The 26,953-nt window shown below is 42.8% G+C and overlaps 3 protein-coding genes and 2 gene segments (V, D, J or C); 2 read left to right on the forward strand and 3 right to left on the reverse strand.

Annotated features, from left to right (window-relative positions):
• The window catches only part of LOC146980332 (uncharacterized), a 94,740-nt gene extending 76,199 nt beyond the window's left edge, over positions 1 to 18,541 (forward strand). The window contains exons 4-5 of the mRNA XM_085788584.1: positions 306 to 334; positions 17,717 to 18,541. Of these exons, the coding sequence (XP_085644710.1) occupies positions 306 to 334; positions 17,717 to 18,489 (802 nt within the window). The 3' untranslated portion in view covers positions 18,490 to 18,541. The remainder of the gene's footprint in view (positions 1 to 305; positions 335 to 17,716) is intronic.
• The window catches only part of LOC146980333 (immunoglobulin kappa light chain-like), a 202,386-nt gene that overhangs the window by 66,484 nt on the left and 108,949 nt on the right, over positions 1 to 26,953 (reverse strand). The window lies entirely within an intron of this gene.
• LOC146980335 (Ig kappa chain V-III region MOPC 63-like) overlaps positions 1 to 26,953 on the forward strand; it is a 105,509-nt gene that overhangs the window by 55,619 nt on the left and 22,937 nt on the right.
• LOC146980338 (Ig kappa chain V-III region MOPC 63-like) overlaps positions 1 to 26,953 on the reverse strand; it is a 126,788-nt gene that overhangs the window by 10,714 nt on the left and 89,121 nt on the right.
• LOC146980339 (uncharacterized) lies at positions 764 to 3,717 on the reverse strand. The gene is made up of 6 exons (XM_085788877.1): positions 3,695 to 3,717; positions 2,497 to 2,602; positions 1,623 to 1,967; positions 1,411 to 1,528; positions 897 to 1,327; positions 764 to 793 (listed from the first exon to the last, which is right to left on the reverse strand). The coding sequence occupies exons 1-6, from the start codon at positions 3,715 to 3,717 to the stop codon at positions 764 to 766; spliced, it is 1,053 nt and encodes a 350-aa protein (XP_085645003.1).

A 26,953-nucleotide genomic window follows, 5' to 3' on the forward strand; every position in this document is an offset into this window, starting at 1 on the left:
GCAGGTCAGTCAGCCAAACTTCCACTGCACCTGCTGCGCTTCGCCCTGCGCTGAGAGTAGACCTGGTTTGAGGTGGCGAGCTTTCAGCGCACCCTCGACGGGACATTTTCGCACGAAACTTCCACTGAGCCAAGCTGAATCTGTGACGCCTCCCCCTGCTGCGCGGCCACACCTATCTCAGCGCAGCACGATCTGCCAATCTGACCTTGCGCTAGGCTGCGCTGGTCGAAACTTGCATTACACCAGCTGCGCTACCTTGCGCCACCTGCGCTGCGCCACCAAACTAGGGCCCTTGGAGTTTGAAGGAGGAATAGCTGTGTTCAGGAGAGGCCCGGCTGGTGGAGGCCCAGCTGTGTTCAGGAGAGGCCCGGCTGGTGGAGGCCCAGCTGTGTTCAGGAGAGGCCCGGCTGGTGGAGGCCCAGCTGTGCTCAGGAGAGGACCGGCTGGTGGAGGCCCAGCTGTGCTCAGGAGAGGACCGGCTGGTGGAAGCCCGGCTGTGTTCAGGGGAGGACCGGCTGTTTCAGTGGAAGAGGAAGGAGAAAAAGAAGTCCAATTTGTCAGGTAATCAAATTATTAATAGTATGGAATAACACATACCATGCAAAACAAAACTTACCCTTTCTTCGTATCTTCTCTTGTGGCCACTTCTTAATCAAAGTCTGTCTGTTCCTCTTTCGCAGAGACTTGGAGTTTGGAGGGGGAATAGCTGTGTTCAAGGGAGACCTGACTGGTGGAGGCCGAGTTGTGTTCAGGAGAGACCCAGCTAGTGGAGGCCCAGCTGGTGGAGGCCCAGCTGTGTTCAGAGGAGGCCCGACTGTTTCAGTGGAAGAGGAAGAAGGAGAAAAATAAGTGGAATAGGGTGTGGGAGAGACAGGAACAAGATTGAGGGTGAAAACAGTCTCTTCCTGTGGAGGGCTGTCGTGCTGCTCTTCTGGAGGGCCGTGCTGCTCCTCTGGAGGGCTGTCGTGCTGCTCCTCGGTGGTAGCATCGAGCTGCTCCTCTGGAGGGCTGCCGTGCTGCTCATCTGTAGTAGCATCGAGCTGCTCCTCTGGAGGGCCGTGCTGCTCCTCTGGAGGGCTGTCGTGCTGCTCCTCTGTGGTAGCATCGAGCTGCTCCTCTGGAGGGCTGTCGTGCTGCTCTATTGTTGGTTTGGTATTTTTCGGTTTGGTCTCCCAAACCTTTCTGAAACCGATTGAAACTGTCCATGTAAACGTACCCTGATCTGATGTCATTACCTTTTGGTATCGGTGACTCAGTGAGGTGGCCAAATTCTGGAACTTTTGCTGATTCCAGCGCATGGCCATGAGAGTCAGCATGTCTGTGCGCCCTGTAAACACAGAAAATATTTACCATTACTATCCTTACTTATTACACTTATGATCTAACTAATGCAGTATGTGGTCATCTCACCTGCTTTTGACATGTGCTTGGTGGTCACTGCTATCCTGGACAGGAAGGCATTACATTGCTCTACCTCCTCCCCAAGTGTTGAGCCAGCTCCGTCCTGATATGCCCCACTCCATTTCACCTGGATAAATAAGAAAATAGCAATATAGAGAAGCTGTTGACATTCTTATGCAGGTGTTCAGATGTGATTCCATTACATTGTAATATTTATTTACCTCACACTTGAAATCATGAGCTTTGGCATGAAACACCGAGAGGAATGGCTTCATGCCAAGGAGGTGCCGGAGCTCTGGGCAGCTTTTCACCACTTTTTGTAGGTATGGCCAATATTTGCATGTGACATCCATGCAAAAAAAGGTTACTTGCCTACTGGCCAGTTTCTCCTGCAGGTACAGGGGATAGGCAAAAATGTTTCCCCCGTACATATTCAAAGCATGGAGCAGCACTCCATGCCGACACACTGCCAGCTCCAGTCCCTCCTCATCAACTTTACTGGCAGATCTTTGGGAGGTCTCCCTGGCTGCCGACCACTCCCCTCCACAAACACCTCTTCCAGAGACCTACATTATGGAAAATGGTTGATACAAATGGTCCACAGATTCAGCTTAACTCTTCAGTAGAAGGGATATATACATACACACAGTACAGGCCAAAAGTTTGGACACACTCAATGCATTTCCTTTATTTTCATGACTATTTACATTGTTTGATTCTCACTGAAATTCCACTAATGAACCCTGACAAGGCTTCACCACCTGTGAAGTGAAAACCATTTTCAGTAATCAGAGCAAAGGGGGGCTACTTTGAAGAAACTAGAATTGGTGGGGGCAGAGATAGAGGAGGAGGAGGAAGAAGGAGAGGAAGAAGAAAGAGAAGAGAAAGAAGAAAAGACGTGTTTTCAATTATTTCACCCTTTTTTGTTAATTCCACATGTGTTCATTCATAGTTTTGGTGCCTTCAGTGAGAATAAAGGAAACACATTGAATGAGAAGGTGTGTCCAAACTTTTGGCGTGTACATATGTGTGTGTGTGTGTGTGTGTGTGTGTGTGTGTGTGTGTGTGTGTGTGTGTGTGTGTGTGCAGTCTTACATGTTTGGTCGTGTTGTGGATGTAGTCAACAAATGCGGCAACATCTTCGTCTTTGGCTATGAAGGCACCTTCAAAAATGGCCTGCTCCTCAGATCTACAGTGGGTACTAGTTTCATTTGGACGGTTTCACGCGAGATTCACGCGTGAGTCACGGGAGGCTCACGCGGATTTTTTGTGGAGGAGTAACTGTGTTTTCACCAGAAGCTGCAATGTGCCCAAACAACCGCCAGGTGGCATCTGTGAGCAGCAGATCGCCTCTATAAGACAGCAGCACGGAGCAGTGAACACGAATGGGGAATGCAATATAATAATAATACAGTATAGTTTTTCAATGAGAAAGATGTAACGACGGCAGCTATACGTCTCACTCTCTTTTATCGATCCTCCTCCTCCAAACACACCCATCTGCACCGCGATTATGGACCACAGCGTGGTTTTCTACACAGCAGTTAATTAACTCAGTGGGCGATGCTGCCAGTGTTTTTAAAATGAGCCAACTACTGTACAGTAGTGTTCATTCCCCACCTTGTTTGACTGAGAGTGTAGCTGGATGATTTCTCATGAATGAACGGGCAATAGCCTTTCGGGCTGGGCGATAAAACAGGATATCCTGAAATAACTTTCCCTCGATAGAAATAGGCTACAAGATGTGTGGGTTTCATTCATCCATGTTTTGACAGACAACACAAACAACCAGTGACAGGGACGGACTGGCCATAGAGCAATATGGGCAAATGCCACAGCAGCCGCGACCGAAGATGCAGCCGTGCTGATGTGACCGCAAAAAAAAAAAAAGTCAGTCGGGGTCAGCTGGTTTACAGCCGGCCGACTCTGAAACACTCGAGACACAATAACATTAGTAACGCAAGAAAGGTATAGTTCACTTAGTAGAGCAGCTCTCACTGTAAGCAAAGATTTTATTTCAGTCTGGGATGCCAACGTGCAGTTTTAGTGAACAATGCATTTTCTCTTATCATCATTATGATCACTGATATAGCCTATATGTGCGGCTATATACCGTATGTGTGTGTTTGTGTAATGCAGGGGTGCTTAAAAAAAACACAGTTGTCTGGACAGCAGGCATTTTTCTCACAACCGACCTCAAAAGCGAGGGCAGGTCCGCCGAAGCATCATTCCGGGTGTTGTCTTTGTTGCTGCTCCACAGAGCACATGGCTACTTAATTATGCACGTGCTGACCATATATGGTTGTGCTGATGCATTCTGGGGTAGAAGTACGAGGTGTGTTCATGTCTGCACCATTCTTGGGTCCGGTGTGATTTATCAATGGAATATTGCGGAGAGTTGTGCGTATGCACAGCTTGATCAGTGTTTCCCACAGAAAAAAAATTAAAAAAAATAAATAAATGTGTCCACGTCTCACGTGTGTTTACGTGCGGCGCACGCGAGAGAGGCGGCAGGTTGAGACTGGCGGAGATGAGAGCTGGTGAAACTCTAGCATGGTTATTTAAAACACCATCTCCGATCGCTGCCCGCACATAGACAGACACAGGTTCACATACAGACAGGGGCGCACGGTAAATGCAGCTGCAGCGCTATTAAACTAGAGCAACAACTCATATTTAAATTGTGTTTTATATTGATTTCTATTTCACTGATTGCAATTAGGCTATAGAATGCTAGTGTGTGTTTTATTGAAAGCGAGACTGGGTGAAAATCGCTACAGTGGGGTTTATATGCAGCGGTCTGTAGGGCCAGCTTAATAGACACATCAGAGACACATTAGCACCTTCATTTATCTCTGATCAATAGGTGTGCTTGTGGATACTTCAGCCCTGCCCCCCACAGAACTTCACACAGCTGTTCAGTCAGCTTAGAAAAACCGGTTCTTACAGTAGCTACCTCTCCTCACACTTTTCATAAGCCGGAGGATGTAGGCTTCATTGTTTCGTTTCATTTCGTTAAGTGAAAATCATCTCTGAATTATGGAACTAAGAATAAAATAGGCCTATCTTTAAAAAAAAGATCCTATGATATTTAGCCTAATTGCATTATTTTTATTCAAATGTGACTGAGACCTTTATCTACCTAAACAGAGGGTAACATGAATAAATATCCTGTTTTGTATTTTTCTGGAAACTGTTACATTATGTAACGTGACCGCGGCACTCTCTCCCCCTCTCTCCCTCCCGAATTGGGCATATTATGATAAATATAACTGTAGATGAAAACAATAATTGAAGAAAAAAATAAGCTATTGTCGGCCCGAGGTATAAATGCCCAGAAATCGAATGTTTCATTTGAGGAAGATATTGAGAATATTGAGAATATTCACAGGCTTAGTGCATGTGCACACGCCGGCCGGAGTCAACTCGCAACAATGTAGCTTTCCCTCGATTAAAGTAGTTCTGTCATCTCCCACTTTGTGCCGGATAAGAGACAGCATCCGACAGATATGCTAAATGTTTGGATGCAACAAAGTCACTGTTAACAAAATCAGCATCTAATCTGTCCCTTCAAGAGCAGCTGCTGACAGATGTGCATTATTGCTCCGCTCGTGAGTCCAGCAGCATCGGGTCCAGGCTGCTGGCACAGACGTAGCGGTCGTGGGCTGTGAGTGGATTGTTACATTCACCAGAACTTGCAGAACTCAAACTACTCAAACTTGGAGCCACCCAGCCAGGCTACAGGAGAGATCAAAAATATGCAGGGGACCCCCAAAAGGCTGAGAACCACTGATCCTGTTGAACGTAGGCTACTGTAACCACTGTGAAACAATAAAACAACAACATTGATCTGATTGACCGGCGTAGCGGTCCCTCTCTCCATCCACTCTCTAGCTCTCTCGACCACAGCTGCAAATGAAGTACCTATGGCCTATGAACAGCGCCACTCTCCATTGCAGCTACGTTGTGGTCAAACGTGGAATTACCCCCAAAATCTTTTGAGCTGCATCTCAGTACGATGCTTCCACCTAGTGGCTACAGTGTGACCTACAATTTCACGCACCCCGACTTCCGCCGCGCACCCCGACTTCCGCCGCGCCACCATTACTTATTGTTTTATTTCCCACTGTAGCGCTGTTATTTCGTCACTTTATTAAGTTTTAATATTTTTTCGTGCGAGAAAGTAAGGGTTTAGATCTCCAATGTGCGGTTAGTTTATCCAAATGACGGCTGTTTAGAAGTTAGCTCCGCGTTGGGAGAAGTGAGGTGCAGCCAGCTGCAGTGAGCACCAGAGGAGAGGAGGAGGAGTGACTCCTCAACCCGTCTGCAGTGCTCGTTAACCGGTCAAACTACGTTGTCATGCCCGCGGAGGAAACGTTCGTTAATTAACTTACCCGCAGGTTTGTAGAGGTTTACCGCCGACTGGTTAAATTCTTTTTAGGAGATAAATGTTGGTCTCATTGATGAAATCTAACAATTGTGGCAGTCGTATTAGTTTGTTTGAATGAAAAGTGAAGCTTCACACAGAGCAGCAGCAGCTTTGCACCGGGGCTCTGTAGCCTACGTACAGAAATCACCACATTTGCATCAATAAATACATGTTTTACAATGAACCGATTCAATTTTGTTTTATTTTATGAAGTTATATAGCATGGTTACGGTATAGAGAGCAGCATAGTATGCGGTTTCCAATACAGCCTGCATGTAGCCCACTGGGCCAGCCACCATTCCGGCTCTGTCCTTCCTGCGTCCAATCAATGTGCGCCTCATTACATATTAATACAATGAACATCCGGACCAGTCAAAACCTTGTGCTTACTCTCACGAGAGAAAGTTGCCGTATGAAAAAGTGTCAGAACAAGCTCTATGTTTGAATTAAAAAAAAAAAAAAAGTTTCCAATAAGTTTTAAGAACTGATTCAAAGCAATTTAAGGGGGATTGGATACATAAAAAACTCCTTTAAGATCAAGCCAAAGAAGCTTCTTAAGAAGCTCTTAGTGGGAGCTGTCCACCGCGGTGGTGCTGACACTGAATCAATCGATGCCAGGCAAATCGATCACCCACCTCTCTATCAGCGCATAAGTCACACACAGCGCCCCGTGATCCCCACACACAGGTGCAATTAGTTACGCATGCATCGTGTGTGTGTGTGTGTGTGTCAACAGGTGTATCCAAGTAGTAATCAAGCCAATTAGCGCATATATACCCCCGTGGATATAGGCACACACATGTGAGAATGGCAGAAGCCAGCAGCAAAAAAAACAAGCGGGCACCAGCGTTTACCGCGGAGGAGATGGGCGTCTTAGTGGACGAGGTGTGGCAGCACCGTGACGTTCTATTCTGGGGAACAAGGGGGGAAAAAAACATAACTGTGAGGAACCGTGTGTGGCAGGCGATAGCCGAGAAGATGTCCCCCTCCAGCCCATGTGGCCTGCGTGACTGGGGTGCTGTGAGGAAGAAGTGGCAGGAGTTTCAGAGCCAGACAGAAAAAAAGAGTGCCAAGGTGAGGAGGGAATCGATGGGCACGGGTGGTGGAGCACCGGGTGGGACGAACCTCACTCCCGACGAGGAGAAAGTCCTCTCAATCATCGGGAAGACGGCCTCTGAAGGCATTACTGGGGGCGTTGATGTTGAGGGGGACGAGGGGCTGTCTGAAAGTGAGGAGGAAGAGGAGCCATCCGGGAGCGGAGCAGGTACATGCACGGCCACAGGAGAGGACGACCCCCCACAACCGAGCCCTCTCCCCGCACAACCGAGCCCTCTCCCCGCACAACCGAGCCCTGTCCCCGCGCGCCAACCAGCAGGGCCCGGTGTCCGCACGCAGAGAGGCTTAACCGGGCGGCCTGCAATAACAACCTGCACCTGCAGCGAGACGCTGGTGCGCCTGGAGAGGGAGAAGCTGGTGCTGCGGGGGATAGAGGGCCAACTCCAACAACAAACTGCCCTGCAGGAGGAGATGGTCCGGATAAAGCAGGAGAGGTTGGAGCTGCACCGGAGGCAGCTGGCGCTTGCCGAGGCGCAGTTCAACCGTCCCTCCATCTCGGTTCCAATCATCCTACCCCAGGATTCAGGTACGGGGCATTTCTATTTTTATCTGCATTACGCAATGTATCCCGTTCAATTTCACTAATCAATCTCCCTTCATTGCAGGTGATGCAGACGCCCAGTAAAGAGAGCGCAGAGCCGTATAGTGTAGAATGTATTGCAGCCATGGTTTCTCACACGTGCGGACTTTGGCAACGCCTTTATATAGAGTAGCAGGTGGAGCCTCTCTGGATGAGGTTCAGCTGAGTTCAATTACATCTGTTTCCTTGATATCTGTGAAATGCCACAGGGTTGTTGATGTTTTTTTTATGTGTAGTACTATAAACTCATATGCAGATGTGTGTGGAAAACTTAAACGTGTAATCCAATAAACGTTTTTTTTTTTTCTTCTCTGCTATTAGCCTGTGTTTCTTGCGCCAGTGGTCCGCAGTGGAGCGCATTTCCACATTGAGCATTGTTTTATTATTTTAAAAAGTGGAGGATATAAATTTCCCTGACGCGCTTGATCACTGAGCATTTGGTCGCTAAGAAGGCTGTTAAGAGTGGGTCAGCTCGATCTTACATTTCCTTCTTAGTGAAAGATCTTCTTCAGCTAAGAGCGACTCTGGGAAACACATTCTTCTTTCACAGCGTTCTTAAGAGCGCTACTAAGAAGATCTTAGCACTTAGCACTCTTAACGAATCTAAGACACGCGGCCAATGTGTGTGCCGTCCACCACACCGATACATTGAGGGATGACTGCCTTGACAACCCAAATGTGTTCCCTGTCTTTCTCATCCATTCCCTCAAATTGTTTTGTTTTAATGAGATACTTCCGAGCCTCTGTCACATGACTGCGTTTCACCAATCAGATGTAGCCACTCGCGACGTTTGCCTCCGTTTAACCAATCAGACAGAGCCAGACAGTCACATGACCGCACACAAAATCTCCGCAGTAAACAGGACGGCCACTCCGCCTCAAATTTGAGAAACTGCGGTTAATAAATGATTAGGATGACGTCAGCCCTGGTATGTCGTGGATAATGTCCGTGAAGGCAAAGATATTCAATATAAACCGTCTTTGGTGAAGGTTCTCAGTCATCCAGGTCATCTTATTCTTCTTCCTCCCCAGGAAGTTTAAACCCCATACACACCTGGAGACATGTGACTCCTAGTCACATGACCACCCCTCCAGTTTCGGGGGTGTGGTCATGTGACTTTGGTTTCACTAGAAACCAATCGGTTTCTGGCATTAGTCTCAGACAGTAGATCATAGATAGGCCTATGTAAGTTATTGTGGCTGAAGTTGTCTTAATTTATGTTAGGCTACTTTGTAAAAAAAAGTCATTTAGGCTTTTGTCTTAGTTGTTAAATGTTGTTCTTTGGCAATATCTGAATCTTTTCATTGCTATTATATTTTTGTGTATTTGATTAGGCCTACATTTACGCGCTGATCATTAAACAAACAAATCAGAGGTTACTCAGCAGTTACTCAGTACTTGAGTAGCTTTTTCACCAAGTATTTTCTACTCTTACTCAAGTAAATGTTTGAATGGCTACTTTTTACTTTTACTTGAGTAGCATTATTCTAAAGTAACTATACTCTTACTTGAGTACAATGTTTGGCTACTCTACGCACCTCTGCCTATGGAAAACCAAAAGTTGAGTTAATGAGATTGCACAACTTGCTACACTAAATAACTGCCACATTGTGTATTACTCAGTGTGGTCCATGATTTAAGTCCTGTGACAACTGTTGAGCTACAATGTATGTTTACTTTTTGAAAACATTTCACACTAAAGATATTGCATGAAACACTATTTCATCACTGTACAGTAACAACATGCAGCTCTTCAGTGAAAGATGTAAGCCTACCTGATGCTCCCCAGACCTTCTCAAAAATCTTATCATAAGATGACCTGTTCTTCATCTCCTCCCGGAGTCTCAGAATAAGGTCCATCTTAGAGCCTTTAGAATCTATGCCACATTGTTTGCATAGTTTTAGCACCATGTCCACCTATTATTTCAACATGGGAAAAACAAACAAATAAAACAAAATAATAAATAACATTATTTATCCATGAGTCACTACACAGTGAATTAACAGTTGTAGGATAGCAATTACCCAGAGGTTAATAAGGGCATCTTGGAGCCTTCTCCTCTGTCATTTGGAGATCTGACATTTCAGCAGCCTGCCTTGGTGCATGCAACTTCTCATGCTCTGTGTTGAAAACAGTGTCCCCATCTCTGCATTTTGGTCCAATCCAAGGTGCCCAGTTGTTATAAGACGGTAAAACCAGAAAGGGGTTCTTCCGACCAACTGGAGTTTAAAAGAGTAACTTTATCACACAACAGTTGTCTGGACAAATCATTCCAGAAGATTAATTACAGACAACTGGGTAGATTGAAGAGCAAAGATGTCATGAAGTAAGTGTAAACCCACATCAATAAACTTGAGGAGTGAAATGTATATTAATATGAGAGCTAATAGTGCTATAATGATGGAAAGTCATTCTGTAACAGAATATTTTCAATATTATAGAGGAATAGATATTATTCTACCTACTGAAAATGTTATGAACTCACTTGTCAATAAGCCACTACAAATGTTCTGAGAGGTCACAGAGTCCCAGAAATCTTTGATGTTGACTCTGCCATCAAATTCTGCTGGTGGAGCCTCCATCTCACTTACTGTAAAGTCAAGCATGCTATTAATAAAGCATTGTAATGTTTTTCTTACATGCTGTTTGTTCTGTTACTCACTAGGCATACTGAAGACACCCTTTCTGTGCAGGTCCATGATAACCACAGGTGGATGGTATCCACACTTAAAACAGGAGTATGTGTAGCTGTGAGCTGTCTGGGCTTCAAAATGCATGTATGCGTGGAGCATTGTGGCCTTGCTGGGGAAGGTCTTAGGCTGTATTCGAAACCGCATACTGTACTGCTAGTACGTACTGATTTGGCCAAAATGTAGTATGCAGTATGTAGTATGCGAACAAAAGCAAAATCTGCAGTATGCGAAAAGTTCCCGGATGTCGTACTGATTCGGAAAATATCTCCAGTATACATCTGACCAGACTACACTGCGTACTGTATCCCACAATGCAATGCTCCCCTGACGTCCTAACCGTAACCAAAGACGGTAGTGTAGCCGTGTACCGTAACTATAGTTTAATAAAATACAACTTAATGCAGACTGATCGGTTCATTGTAAAATATTTATTTATTTTTTGTAAATGTGGTGATTTCTTCCGTAACGTTAGGCTCCAGAGCCCCGAGGCAGCGCCGCTTACACACAAGAAGCTTCACTTAACATTCAAACAAACTAATGCTACTGCCACAATTGAGATTTCATCAATGAGACCAACATTTATCTCCTGAAAATAATTTAACCAGCCGGTGGTAAACCTTTAAAAACCTGCGGGTAAGTTAATTAGCGACCGTTTTCTCCTCCGGAATGATGTCGTAGTGCTGGCCGGCCGAGCAGCTCTGCAGACCGGCTACTGCCTCTGTGATGTCCCGGTCGCTGCGGAGCTTCACTTCTCTGAAAAACATCGGAGCAAACTTTTAAACAGCCGTCATTTGGATAAACTGGCCGTATATTTGGAGTCTTAACAGTTACTTTCTCGCATGAAAAAATATTACAACTTAATAAAGTTACATAATTACAGCGCTAGAGCAGGAAATAAAACAGCTTTTAGCCTGTTTACAGCTACTGCTACCGGTTGCCGTGAAATGCATTCTGGGAAACTCGTATACTGCATACTGCGATGATAACGGCGTCGGTCTGCTGAAGTGGTATACTGAATCCCACATTCAGTATGCAGTATACAGTACATATAACGCAGTATGTAGTAGGCAGTACGGTAGTATGCGGTTTCGAAAACAGCCTTACTTTCAGTTTCCACCAATTGCTCGGCTTACAGCATGGTGTGTCTAGTAAGGCAGAAGATATAGGAAGGTACATGTTCTAAATCAATAACAAGAGCATTCCTTGCAAGTGTTTCTTACCTGAATTGAGTTATGGAGATAAACACATAGATGAAGAGTGATGAGTACATGGTCATTGAGATTCTAGGAGTTGGTAGGCTCAGGGAGGATCAGTTTATGTATGTAGAGACCAGAAAAAAACCCAGTTTTTCATAATATGGGACCTTTAATTTTATTATTCATAACAGTACAAAACACCATTTTAAACTCAACACACTCATTAGCTAACGTTAAGCTGCACAAATGTTCTACCGGGGCCTAACACTGATTCAGCACCACATTAGCCTGCAACGAGCGGCTATCAATTGTTTCACACTGTGAGGGACCAAGTCAGTCGGCAATGAGGACAACAGATAGCAACTTAAAACAAAAGGGTTTTTTTTTATTTACCGAAAACATACAGTAACAAAACGTCTCAAATGGAAATAAGGACTGGGCCCATAAAAGAAGTCAAATCAACAGAACTTCACCAAAAGTGAACTGAACAAACTAACAGAAGACAAAACAGACCTAAACAGACCTACCTAATGAACACAAGAGGGGAACTTATAGACTGGGTGGTCAGCCCATACTAACAAACGAGGGGTTAACGTAAACACTAAACACAAAAGACCACAGCTAACTTACAAACAAAGCAATTCAGAATAAGTAACTTATTAGAACAAACAAAATCTAAAACCAAACCAAATAAAATTACTAACTGTCTAAGGAAAATAATAAGCATAACTAAATAAAATATTAAATCCCCCCCCCCCATGGTGCACCAGCCCTTGGGCTGGCCCAATCAGCCATGGCTGCTATAAAGTGGCTGAGCTTGCGGGGGCGGATCCTTTGTCTGGAGGATCCCAGCAGCAGCACCAGCAGCACCGGTAACTCAAAAACAAAAAAGAGATTAGAAACACTACTGAAACAAAGACTGTACAAAAGCTAACTAAATATGCGTGCTCAAATAGAAAACATATACTGTCAAATAATAAAGTGTGTTGTATGAAACCAAAAGCTTGTGTGTGATTTATTTCAGTACTTAAATGTTAAACTAATAAACCAACTTAATTGAATGTATATTGTGCAAAAACAAAATATGGTTAACTTAAATATAAAAACAAATAGTGTAATAGTGTGGGTGCAGAGGACTATCATTGTGTCATGGCTGTGTGGCCATCGCACACACACAGTAATGAAATGGCAGCACAAGAATCATAAAGCTCATAAACATAGTGAGTTAGCATGCTAATGTGATTGACCGTGACTCACCGAGAAATCAATTGTTTTCAACAGTTTACCTCGCCAATAATCTCTTCCAGCTCTCGGTCTCTTCTCTTCAGTTTCCTGACTTCTGGTTCCTGAGTTCTTATCAGTTCAGTTCTAATTATTTTCTTTTCTCTTCTCTTTCAGCATCTAGCCCACTCACACACCATGCATCAGGGTCGAGGGGACTAGCAGAGATCTGCGCTAAGGTAAGATGCACACCCCTGTCACTTTTTTCCTCACTGAAAACAGCACATCACAACTGCCACCTGAATTAAAGGGACAGTAACATGCAGCTTTGGTTTGTTTTTTTAGGAGAAGATGTTTTTTACTGCTCCCATCTCATGTAAAAATAATCATGGATTTAATTTTGAACATTTAGAACATAAATAAATAACAAAGATACATTTTCAAAGTAACTACAATTAATATTTGTAGTTACTGTGCATGTAGAATTTTAAAAAAGTCTTCAGCTTTTTACTTGCTAACCGACTCCTCCTGATATCCGCACCTCATATTAGGGCAGGCTTCTGGGTTCATTATTCGTTTGTTCATGTATTTTTTAAGTAATTTTCTCAACAGTAATTTGGACTTCCATTTTTTAATACACAGTCAACTGATACATCTAGATGAATTCACCTTTTAACCATTTTTTTTTATCTGAGTGTAGGCTATGTCTCCTAAAACATGAAATATAGTGACTATGAATTGTTTTGTGTTGCTTCAACACTTCACAGATACCCTAAACAACAAATTTTCAATGATATCTCGACAGTTGGCAGTCACTATGCTCACCTTTAAAGCAGAAGTAAGCGGAATATTTGTGTTAATATAAGTCTTAAATAGTTTTATCTTCCAACAGCAATCACTTACATAGAGTGTTTGGTCTGAAACACGGGTCTGTCAGCCACTCTGCTCTGCTGTAAGCCGAGGAGAAAACTTCTTGTATCCTACAACCTTTATCCAATGAGGAGAGAGAACGGCATAAAGGGCTGTGTGTGCAGCCAATGGATGCGCGTGAATGTGGTGACGTAGGGACGAGGACCAATAGATCCATGACGAGAGCGGGGGCTGCTAACTCCATCGGCTGACAAGAAGTTAGCCAAAACGACCGGATCGCTTACTTCTGCTTTAACTCTGGCAGAGGAAAGATCACAAAACTCATTTTTGGAAAAATAAAGTTTTAAATGCATTCAAACAAAGCACCAATATACTTTAACTCAAAATACGTTTAAAGTAAATTCATATCACAACACTTGGGCTAGATCATGAAAGGATTTGATTTTCAATCCACATCAACTACTGTTTTGTTAATAACCTTTTTTGTTACAACAGGAATTACATATTGCCGTGGCATATTAGTATAATTTACTACTTTATTTCTAACTAGACCTACCTTCAATTCTGTGAGAAGTTTCCTCTCATCACAGAAAGCTGAGCAGGGCTTTCTAAAGAAATTCCTGCTCATTTTCTAATCCATTCATAGTCAAAGCAGTGGTGGGGGATGCTTGGAGGTGGTAATGTCCTGGAGCAGGTGTGAATGTTCAGGAGTGTAGGGTGTGGTGGTAAATTGGGGGCTGCATGCATACCTTTTAGGATGATAATCACAGAGTATAATAGGTTAGCCAGACAGTGTTGTGTGACTGGTGAAATGTGTGAATGTGTAAACACTTTATATTTTACTCAATTTCCCTACCACCCCAACTTTTCCTGCAGGTTATCTACAAGCTAATAAGCATGTGTATGATTTATACATAGGTAAACATTTGTTTCACATTTATTTTTTCCATTTCAGAAGGACAGATCCTTGATACAGTGTGCTGGATGTGAGTGTTATCATCCAAAATGGATAATGTGATGTGGACATGATGTTAGATGACACTGATGCAAGTGATGCACAATACCTGTGGACAAGTGGACTAAGTAAACCAACCAGGAACGTATTGCCCAGTCAATGTGGACATTGAGTCCCGACCGAAAAAACACAACATGCTCCATGACTGGTGTCGCTAGTAATATGCATATTGGTCCCAATAATATTCTGTATGTACTTGACTCATCAATGTACAACGATGTACTTTCCCTCCATACACCAGTGGAATACTTCTGGAAGTTTGTGTCTGAATATTATTTAAGCTCTGACAACAAACACAAATGAGTTCAGTGTTTAAATGGATGGAAGATCTGTAAACACTAATGAAAAGGAAAAGCAGCAGGTGTGGTGTTCTTTGCTTTCTGGGATTATTACTGCAAACAAACATCAAAGTTCATGTTTTTGTAATAAATTACTATTTATAAAATATGATCGAGTTAACTTGGAGAAGGAAATATATAAAACCAGGGGCCTTATTTGGAGGGAAACCGATGGATACTTGTTTGGGACACCTTGAACTTAAAAAAAAATGCTGGTTGCCCACTCTTCCTCAAACATTTCTACATTAGTCCAGTCATTTTATGAGAAAAGGTTAAACAAATTGCAACAGAAGCAAACTCATCTGATTTTGTATCCTCAGCATGTTCTGAGTGAGGTAAAAAAAAGCCCCGAAGAATCCTATTAGGGGAAAGTTTCGAAAAACACCCAAACATATCCCATTTATACGCATATAAAAAACATTTTTCACGTGAATAGGGTAAAATTTTTAACCTTTAGATATCTCCACGAAAATTACTGAGTTGATTACTTACATTAAGACAAACAAAATGCATTACAAGATTTTTTGAAATTCTTTGTTAACATGAGCAAATTTGCATAAATTTGCATAAATTCCACCGTTTTGACGGCACATGTATATATGAAGTTGCTGTGGTGGTACCAGCATGAAAATTGGAATGAGTTGACTCCATCGGTCAACCGACAAGTTGACCACTTTAAATTTCAAGATGACTGCAATTTTTCAAGACAGCCACATCCTTAGTAGAGCAGGTATGACATGCTCCGTCTCTAGGGTAGCCTAAATTGGTTCCATTCCTTTTTTAACTGTAATATCATATTACAGTTAAAAAATGTCTTGTTCAATCTTGTTAACATATTACATGTTAACAAGATTGAACAAGACATTTTCAACTACTCTACTCAATGTTTAGATCAGGTGTTGTATGTATGCAAATTAGCCATACGTAATTGGATTATGCACTGTTGGCTCATGTCATACCTGCTCTACTAAGGATGTGGCTGTCTTGAAAAATTACAGTCATCTTGAAAGATGGAGTCAACTCATTCCAATTTTCATGCTGGTACCACCACAGCAACTTCATATATACATGTGCCGTCAAAACGGTGGAATTTATGCAAATTTATACAAATTTATGCAAATTTGCTCATGTTAACAAAGAATTTCAAAAAACTTGTAATACATTTTTTGTTTGTCTTAATGTAAGTAATCAACTCAGTAATTTTCATGGAGATATCTAAAGGTTAAAAATTTTACCCTATACACGTGAATTTTTTTTTTTATATGCGTATAAATGGGATATGTTTGGGTGTTTTTCGAAACTTTCCCCTAATGGGATTCTTCGGGGCTTTTTTTCCCTCACTCAGGACATGTTGAGGATACAAAATCAGTTGAGTTTGCTTCTGTTGCAATTTGTTTAACGTTGACCCCTTTTTTGGCCTAAAATTACTGGACTACATGGTCACATGATTCTGAAGTTACAGCCCAGTCTGTTCTTCCAACCGTCAACTCCGACACCTTAGCAACGGTATCTAAGGGGAGGAAACTTAGCAATGTGAGAGATCGTGAGAATACAAAGGTAAACAGACGGCTCGGTTGAGGTGCTTCTCCAGCTCTGAGTTCTTCATAGTTGCTCCTCAGCGGGGGCGGGGGCGTCATATCACATCGTCTCTCTCTTGTTTCTCTCCTCTCGTCAGCTCCAGACTCACTCGTCTTCCAGTGACGATGCTCTGGCCAATCAGGGGAAGGCAGGAGAAGTAGGAGGTACCAGGTAGGAGGGGCTGGAGGAAAAGAGGATAAAACCGAGTAGAGCCGTGCTGTACCGTACTGAGCTAGTGGAAAAGCACCATGAGGAGGTCCCGTCTGACCAGGACCAGGATGAAGGAGGAGAACCTGGACCGGGAAATTAGTGACCTGGATCAGAACACGACCGAAATTAAAGAGGAGGACCAGGACCAGGACTACAACATGATAAAGAAGGCGAACCAGGATCTGGATTTGTTTGGGCAGACTAGGACTACGGGGGAAGAGCAGGACACGGTCCACCAGGACAAGGAGCCCTCCGGTCCGTCCGGTTCCGGTCCACAGGTCTGTGTTTCTGTTTTCAGTGGGAGCGAGTCAAGAGATGAAGCTAACTGTTAGCTGCAACTCTATATTGTGGTTCACTAAAAAGTCTAAAACCTAACTTGCCTACTTTATTTCCTGCTGTAGCGCTGTTACGTCACTTTTATTAAGTATTTTTTCATGTGAGAAAGTAACTGTTTAACTTCTTGAGTCATGGGGCGGCAGTGGCTCAGGTGGTAGAGCAGGTTGTCCAACGATCAGAGGGTTGGCGGTTCAAATCCCGCTCTGTCCCGGTTGCTGCCGTAGTGTCCTTGGGCAAGACACCTTACCCACCTTGCTCCTGATGGGTCGTGGTTAGCGCCTTGCATGGCAGCTTCCGCCATCAGTGTGTGAATGTGTGTGTGAATGGGTGAATGTGATGTACTGTAAAGCGCTTTGGGTATCGTTCAGGTATAGTAAAGCGCTATATAAATACAGACCATTTACCATTTACCAAGTAACAGAGAATTTTATTGTCAGAAATGGTAACAGTTATAACGGGGAAAACAGTAACTTTTTGAGCCATTAAACGCTCTAATTCCCATCACTGGTTACTATATCAACTAAAACGCTGACATGTTTTGCTTAATTTCACAGTATAATTTGTACTGGAAATAATTCTGCTTGTAAGATTTGTATTAATGAAGAATTTAAGAAGGAAAACAAAACAGCTGCATCAACAAGCTGTATGATGACGGTAGTTAATGTCCATCCATCATCCATCATTGATTGATTGATTCTCTCTCTCTTCCTGTCTGTTGCCATAGAAACAAGTTCACACCAAGAAGAAATCACACAGCTGTAATGAGTGTGGTAACACGTTCAGGACCTCAGGTCTTCTGAACGCCCACCGCCGCCAGCGCCAATGTGGACAGACGGTGTACAGGTGCGAGCAGTGCGGCACATCGTGCACCGACTTGTCCAAACTGAAAATTCACCACCGCGTCCACACCGGAGAGAAACCGTACAGCTGTGAGCAGTGTGGGATGGGGTTCACTACCTCCGGAAATTTAACAGTCCACTGGCGGATCCACACCGGAGAGAGGCCGTACAGCTGTGAGCAGTGTGGGAAGGCGTTTGCTAGCTCCACAAACTTAACGGTTCACCGGCGCATCCACACCAGAGAGAGGCCGTACAGCTGTGAGCAGTGTGGGAAGGCGTTCGCTACCTCTGGAGAATTAAAGGTCCACCAGCGCGTCCATACCGGAGAGAGGCCGTACAGCTGTGAGCAGTGTGGGAAGGCGTTCGCTACCTCTGGACATTTAATGGACCACCGGCGCATCCACACCGGAGAGAAGCCATACAGCTGTGAGCAATGTGAGAAGGCGTTCGCTACCTCTGGAAATTTAACAGCCCACCAGCGCATCCACACTGGAGAGAGGCCGTACAGCTGCGAGCAGTGTGGGAAGGCGTTCGCTAACTCCAAAGGGTTAACGGTCCACCAGCGCGTCCACACTGGAGAAAAACCGTACGTGTGTGGACAGTGTGGGAAGGCCTTCAGCCACTCCAACAACCTGAAGAGACACCAGCAGCTCCACAGCAGCTAGAGGACGGGACGCTCCGGTCCTACACCCGAGCAACTAATGATTATTTTCATCATCGATTAATCTGTTGATATGTAAATGATTAATGGATTAGTTGTTTGGTCAATGAAATGTTAAAAATGTTGAAAAATATCAGTGTGTTTCTCAAACCACCAGATGACGTCCTCAAATGTCTTGTTTTGTCCACAAACCAAAGAGCGACTCATTTTATTGTCATGAAGGAGCAAAGAAACCAGAAATATTCACATTAAAGAAGCTGAAATCAGAGAATTTTGACTTTTTTCTTATAAACTCTTAAAACTGATTATTGAGTAAAAGCTTAGAATGAGTTGTTTACAAATACATAGGTGGCGGTGCACCCACCGGAGTGGACAAACTTGGCTCAAACACTCTATTATTTAATGTCTGTGACTCGGCTTGTGCCCGGAGGGGGATCGATGTTTTGTTTTTTACTGCCGTTATAAAACACACGGTGCTACAGCTGAGCAGCATTAGCAGCTAGGCTACATCTTACAATGTTGAACTGTTGTTATACAAAGTGCAGCCAGACACCAGGCTGGAGAGAGAGAGACAGTAGAGGCTCCTCTGACAGCTGTGGAGCTGCAGCTGAACCGGCTGCAGAGCCGTTGTTACAGCTGATCATACCGTATCTATGTCCCAGTAGCTACGTTGTCCTCTGATCTTCCTTCATGGGACCGCACTGCGTAACTGGCACATCCTGTCAGTCCTCCTGTGTAACTTTTTGCTGTGAAATATGACTGAAGGCACAAGTGCAAGTCTGCACGTGTGTTAAAAAAAATGAATAAAATGATAGTAAATGGTCAAAGATACTGGGCCTCATTCACAAACCGTTCTTAAGAACAAGTTTTTACGAAGATTGTGGCATTCATGAATGTTTTCTTATCCAGAATTTGTTCTTAACTAAGAACAAAATCTACGAACAGTCAGGAGCATACTTACGCACTTTTAAGTGCTGAGACTGCTGCAACAATGATAGCGTTTTCTTTTGTTCTGCAGTTGTATGATATTATATGATTTGAATAAGAATTATTTTCTTATTTTTTATGATGTTTTTAATAATCATATATATTAATAATAATAATTAACAAATCATTGCAGTCTCTTAAAAAACATTATAGACACTTAATTCATATCTTTTTTTAATTTTCTCTTTTTTTGGGGGGGGGCAAATGTGGTGTTTGTTGTTGTTGTGCGCAACATACAGCCGCCGATATGATTTTTTTTTCCTAATTGCGGACTGCAACAAGTGTTCACACTACACAAAACAGTTTTTTTTTTTTCATATGTGATAATATGATGATATTTATGATGGCACACGTGAGAGTGTGGTCTCTCTGATAACAACCCGAAGAGCTGCATCCACTGCATCGGGGTCCGCCCACTATTCAGACATCCCGCTATTCCGACATGTCTCTATTTAGACATCCCGCTATTACGACATCCCTCTATCTAGACATGCTGCTATTCCGACACTTTTTGGTATCGCTAGTCCGACACGTCATCTTTTTTTTTTTTTACAGCTGCGATACCCAGGCGCGTCTCCCTCTTTTTTTTTTCTTTTCAGCATGCCTATCGCCGGTTTGATGAGGGAGTGATGTTCTTAATCTCAACAACTCAACTATCAGGTCGCAAACAAAACTGACACACATGATAAACAAACAGAACTATGCTGCCGTTTGTTTGTCAAGTTAACCTGTCACCTTCAGCACCACAGACAGCGCCGCGGATGAGCCGCGGAGAAGTGCAGCTGTGAGCGTCTGGGCTCTGGGCTTAGGGCTTGGGGCCTCATTTATCAAAACTCTAAGTAAGCAGTGTAAAACTGCTGCTACTAAATGTTTTGCTTAGGCCTACGGCGAAAAGACACCCAAAATATTTACACCTTTTTCATATCTATCAAACTGTGCGTGCACAACTCTCCGCAATTTCTCTTTGATAAATCAAACTGGATCCAAGAATACTGCGCACCATATTCCGCCCCCGGAATGCCTACACAACCATATATGGCCAGCACGTGCATATTAATTAGCCATTTGCGCTCTGTGGAGCGGCTACAAAGTGACAACATAGTGACAACGAAGACAACGGGAGGTGGGGAGAGAAAGCGAGATACATGGCATTGGGCAATAAATCAGTCGGAAAAATGATCTTGCATTTTAATAAGCTACAATAAAAACAAAAACCTACCAAATCTCAACAAAAGGGAGCAGAAAGAGGAATAGTCTTATGTAATTTGCCCCTTTATCCCAGAAAATCTTTTTTTTTTTTTTCTTTAACCTATGTTAAAACAATGTAAAGCAGGATTTCCAGGATAGTTACCATTACTTTGAACGCCTTTCCACTACACAGTTACAGCTCTACTGGACTCTATTTAGGTCATTTTCCATTACAGCTGAGTCCTTCACAGTTCTTCCTCAGGGCCGCATTGTCTCACTCTTTATTCTCTCGTCAGCTCAAAACACACGTGCACCTCGTTAACTCAGGTGACAGAATAATAACAGTCTCAGTAGCTGCAGATCAGTGTGCGCTGCTGCCGGTGTGTTTTTAAACTTGGCGGGTTTGTTTTTTCTTCTCTCTTATAGGCCTATGTAGCTATTTGTGTATGAGAAACATTGTCTCAGATGAAAAATCAGAAAGACACGTCTGACTATAACGTAATCAATCAATGTCGGAAAAGTGGAATGTTTGAAAAATAGTAAAGTGCCGCTACTCCGACAATGAAAAAAAAAATGTCGGAATAGTGGGACGCTTGAAAAATGTTAATGCCGCTATTCGTCAATGTCGAAATAGCAGCATGTCGGAATAGCAGCATGTAACCCACTGCATCCACGCTACTAAATATAAGAAAATATAAATATAAAAATAGAAACTAAATATAAGCCTTTTGTTTGTTTCTTTGTTTCATTCCTGCCGCAGTAGCGCCACTTTACTACTTAAGTTCGTTTGGAGTCTGGTGCTCCCTCCCAGATTTTCATTTGAGCATTTCAACTTTCTTTCTCACTTCACCTTCTCTGCTCAGTGCCTGTGGGTTCTGTGTGCACACGGCCCTGCAGTCTCATGCCCTTTTACGGGCATTGATGGGGTATATATATGCTAATCCTATGTTAATTAGACTCACCTGGCACAAGCCCTCAACTTACGAGGAGATGGCATAAGAACACAGCTGCGAACAATTCTGAGGCTTACGAACGCGTTGATGAATCTGACGTAGGTTTTCTTAAGGAACCTCTTAAGAACAACTTAAGAAAGAATCTAAGAAGGTTCTTAAGAAGATATTGGTGAATGAGGCCCATTGTTATCAGTTAGTGGTTAGTTTTCAAACGTGTTTGTCCTCGGCGGCCACGGTTGCTGACGGGAAGGGTGAGGGAGTGGGTTCCAGTGTGCCATTCCGAACTCTTACTGTTATGTTTCGGCCATGATTTGTATATTGGTATGTTTTTTGTCTTGTATATTATCCCACTGTACATTATTAGCCGGCCGGGCACACACCGGCCGATGTCAACCGATTGTTGTTGTTCACACCAGACACGCCGCCGGCTGGCCTGCAGCGACCGTTTCATCTGGTTTATTTTCCGCAAGCGATCGCGTCAAGCCGGGCAGGAAGTCATACAGAAAGAAACATGAGAGAATTTGGTCCTAAACCAAACCCTTCAAAATAAAACACTGCGATTGACAACTTCGGAATGGCAGCTCCTCGGAAATTCGGAATGACGGACCTTAGCAAATTTTCAGAATAGCGGACCGTCAGAATGGACGGGCGAGTGAGCATTGCAATCTAGAATCTGAACGCTGGATGTCACGGTTTAGCCCCAATACTAAACACTGAGGCTTTAATAATTAATTATTGTTTGATCAATCAATTAATTGTTGCAGATCTAGTTTGTTGTTAAATCAACATAAGAACTTCCAGTCCTAACTTTTCACAATAAAAGGCTGGTAATAGTTTAGCTTCATAAAACTCTCCTGCACAAAACAATCCTTTCCTACATGTTTATTTGGAAGGAAAACTGTTTCCTGAGATCAGGTGAAGGAAGATTCACTGTTTTTTGGGGGGGGTTTTTGGACATGTTTCAGAAATCAGATCAAAACAAGACGGCCCATCTTGGTGCCATGGCAACGTGGTTACAGACAGTTGGTTCTAACATGAGATGTGTGAAGTTTGCCTCCAGATTGTTGTCATTGTCGTTCGACAAAATGAAAAAACTCTTTCTTAAAGTTGAACTAGAAACAGCATTTCCTAACGGAAAATGCGTGTGAATGCTGAAAGCCATTGCTGAACCATGCTGAATTAGCAGAATAAATTGACAAAGACATGCGGAATGGCATACAAGAAACATGTCCAAGGAAGGAATTGAACCCACAACTTCATGAATGGTAACCTGACACACTAACCATATGGCCACAGAGGACCTGAGTTACAATGAGCTTTATACTATGAGGAATCAAAGACTGTGCAATGACAGCTGAATAGTTGGAATCAAAATCAAGCAATGATGTGACATGACTAAGACTACGTTTACACTAGGGCTGGGCGATATGGCAAAAAACCTTATCACAATATGTTTTTCCATATTGATCGATTCTCGATATCGTCTCGATATGTATTTTTTGCTGCCAGTTCAAGCAGTATCCTGACTGAATCCTGAAGAAACCAGAGAATGTGTTCAGTTTGGGAGGATGACATGAGTTCACTTTAATGTTAATTAAGGGTGGAACAGTTCAATAATCCACAATTTGATTTTATTTACATTGTTGTTTTCTGTTGTCTTTTTTCTACCATACATCAGCTCTAAAATGTGTCAATCACGAGGCTTTAGTCTTTCTAGTTATTTGAACAGGTTGTAGACAAATATTTAGCTATTTAGCTGCTCTGACAACAGGCTTTATGCCGAGCCCCACTACTTCTTGGACTTAACAGGCTCTAATGAATCCAGGTGTGTCTGACAGTTGTTGTGACACTACAGAGGTCAGAGTCAGACACACCTGGATTAATCAGTTTGTCCAAAAATGTAAGACAGGAAGGAAAGGAGCCTGTTTGAGTTCAGGAAGTAGTGGAGCTGTGCATAAAGCCTATTTATGATCTGACTCGGTAACCACAAGCGGAGTTCACGTCAACTCAGGTGATCTGCAGGTTGTTGTTTCACTTCACCGCTCCGACACGACGCTCCGTGTGTGTGTGTGTGTGTGTGCGTGCGTGCAGCGCTGACACAGAGAGAGAGGGAGGGAGAGAGACTGCCAGCGCCTACTGTGAGTGGCGTTGACTCTGCGCGCACTGTCCGCGGACTTTTGCGGTTTCATAGGCGAGCGTACAGTGTCACATTTGAAACAGATCGAGTCCGCGCCGTCATAAAAATTGATCTATCTTATCCTTCCTCCCTTTAGTTGCAGCTGCAGCTCAAACAAACTCTGCATGCTCACGACGGTTCCAGGGTGCCATTCCGAAGGGCTGCCATTCCGAACGTTTACTTTAATGTGTCGGAATGCCGGCCCTTAATTATTTATGTAAAAGGGGTGCCTTTCTGAACCTGAAAAAAGTCTGCCATTAAAAGGTTTAAGGCACTGGGTACACACATCACAGCGAATGCTTTGGTAGCACAGTGGTTAGAGCATTTGCCTCCGGCGCAGGGGATCAGGGTTTGACTCCCGGAGAAGCCTCATATTAGCAGAGACTTTCTTGGCCTCTACCTGGTCTTTTTACTAAACTTAACCAACTCCTTTCTACATTGCCTAAACCCAACCAAAGCACAGAGCAAGGACATTTATTTTTCAGCAGGAGCGCCGCGGCTGCATCAGACTCGCACCTTGGTGAAACTTTGGAGGGGGGGCAGGAAGTCAAACCACGAGAGAATCCGGTCAATTTTCAAAATAAAACACATTCGGAACAGCGGCCCCTCGGAAGGAATTTTCAGACTGGCAGACCGTCGGAATGGCGGTCCTTCGGAATGGGGGTCGCCCCCCGCTCACAACAGGAGGCGGAGTATCAGACAGAAGTGTGACCGGCTGCTGTCGCGCTTTTTACTTTCATGTGATATCGAGGAATAAGACCATAGCTTATTATCGAAATCGATAAAAAATGTATCGCGATCCCCTATCGAGATCGTTATATCGCCCAGCCCTAGTTTACACGTGCCCGGCTATTTTCATAAACGGACATTTCATCCTCTCCGTTTAGAAAAAAAACTTTGTGCACACCAGTCCGTTTTCAGAAAACTTGCCGTTTACACTAACCCGTGTATATATGCCGTCAAGAGCATGCCAAACCTGTAGGTGGCAGTGTAGCGAGAAGCTCAAGCCCATGTTAGCCAATCAGAATCCCGCACATGTTCCCGCATAGCAACCTGATAGCAACAGCAACAACAACAACATCACTTGCCCTCCTTGTATGTAAAGTTTTAATATTTTTTCATGCGAGAAAGTAACTGTTGACTTTTGGCTGTTGGCTGACAGGAAGTTAGCCAAAACGACCGGATCGCTTACTTCTGCTTTAAGGGGTCTTCTAGTGGGGGCCCTGGCTTTGCAAACTTGCCCTGCAAACTTGTCACCTTTCGGCGAAATTCTCCATTTTGGATCCCAAATGGGTCATTTGTGTGATTTGTGTAAATCCGCAATATAAAATGTTTTTTTGAGGAGGGGTTATGAGGCAAGGCGAGGCAAAGCATTGGGGATACAAGACCATTTAATAACTATCGACCAATTTCTATTTTACCATGTTTTTCAAAAATTTTAGAAAAACTGGTACAAAAAAGAATCGTATCTCATTTAAATAAACACAGCATTTTACACGAGCACCAATATGGTTTCTGGGAAAATCATTCTACAGATATGGCCCTCTTACAGCTGGTTGAAAAAATCTATACAGCCATAAATAACAATAAATATGCTTTGGGTATTTTTTTAGATTTATCGAAAGCCTTGGATTCTGTTGACCACACTATTTTACTTTCCAAGTTACATCGTTATGTTTTTCATGATTATTCATATATTTGGCTTGTTAATTATGTTTCAAACCGAGAACAGTTTGTTTATGTCAATGGTTGTACTTCTTCCAGAGCCCAGTTAACATATGGTGTCCCCCAGGGTTCCATACTTGGTCCGTTATTGTTCCTTGTTTCCATTAATGACCTTGCAACTGTTTCTTCCACGATGCTACCAATACTTTTTGCTGATGATACTAATCTGATTTTGACTCACAGTCACTTTGATTCTTTAATTAGTGAAGCCAATTCTGGCATTATTAAATTTTCTGAATGGTTCCAGATAAATAAGTTGACATTAAATGTAAAAAAAACCAAATTTTATTATATTTACGGGAAAAAATATTGTAAATCCAGCGCTAAGATCACTATTGGGGATAATGATATAATTCAGGTTTCCTCCACCAAATTTTTAGGGGTATTAATTGATGAGAGGTTGTCATGGTCCGAACATATTAAACTTGTTAATAATAAAGTGTTGAAATCCATTGGTATCATCAGAAAAATTCGTGATTTCATATCTCAGAAAGTTTTAAATATACTGTATTCTAGCTTAATTCATCCACATCTCAGTTACGGTAATATTGTTTGGGCTAGCACTTATCCTTCTAATTTACAGAAATTATTAATCGCGCAAAAGAAATTTGTTAGATTAGCCACCTTCTCTAATTATTTGTCTCCATCTGCCCCTCTGTTTAAGAATCTTCAGATAATGTCAGTCTACAATATTAATATACTTCAATCATGTGTATTTATTTATAAATATATCCATCTTCCCCACTTGCTGCCCAAATCCTTTCATGAATTATTTACAGTTAACTCTCAGGTCCATTCTTATAACACAAGACAGACTGATAAACTTCATCCCCCTTTTTGCCGCACTACTCATACTCAGTTTTCTTTTGCTTACAGAGGCTCCATACTTTGGAATTCTCATCTTCATGTTGTTAAATTATCTTCATCCCTCAATACTTTTAAGTTAAGACTGAAAGCTTACCTGTTAAATCAAAGTTCCTAATAGTTTCTTTTCCAGTATATTTGTCATTGGATCATTATCTCTTTACATGCTCATACACTCAGTTAAATACAATTATTTTATATTTATACATACCCATGTTTTTATTTTTCTGACTTCTTTGAGTGTGTGCTATAAAATGGCACTTGTATTGCTTCCTTTTTTGTTGTTATTTGTTGTTGCTTTCTCCTATTGTTGTTGTTGATTTATCCTCTGAATGTGTATATTTCTTGGGGAGGTGCTTCTTATAAGCCCATGTATGGTTTTTTAACCTCTCCTGCACTTACTATTCTTCTTTCATTTCTGTTTTTTGTAATTGTCGTTTTTTTATGGTGCAAATGAATAAAATAAAAAGATAAATAAAAAAAATAAGCATCTGTCTCTTTATCTGGATGAAAACAAGTGGATGAAACAACGGCTTTGAGGCGACTGCCACAGTTAGATTTAATCAATGAGGCCA

The sequence above is a fragment of the Trachurus japonicus genome, chromosome 10 (genome assembly GCF_045865225.1).
Source record: "Trachurus japonicus isolate A0001 chromosome 10, Traja_1.0".
NCBI classification, from domain to species: Eukaryota; Metazoa; Chordata; class Actinopteri; order Carangiformes; family Carangidae; genus Trachurus; species Trachurus japonicus.

Excerpts from the sequence above, each read along its gene's own strand:
- LOC146980339 (XM_085788877.1), bottom strand. The coding sequence starts at position 3,717 with ATGCATCAGCACAACCATATATG. Across the intron at positions 2,603-3,694 it reads CATCAGCACAACCATATATG|TACCCACTGTAGATCTGAGG; the intron begins GTCAGCACGTGC and ends AAATGAAACTAG. Across the intron at positions 1,968-2,496 it reads TCCACAACACGACCAAACAT|GTCTCTGGAAGAGGTGTTTG; the intron begins GTAAGACTGCAC and ends TCCATAATGTAG.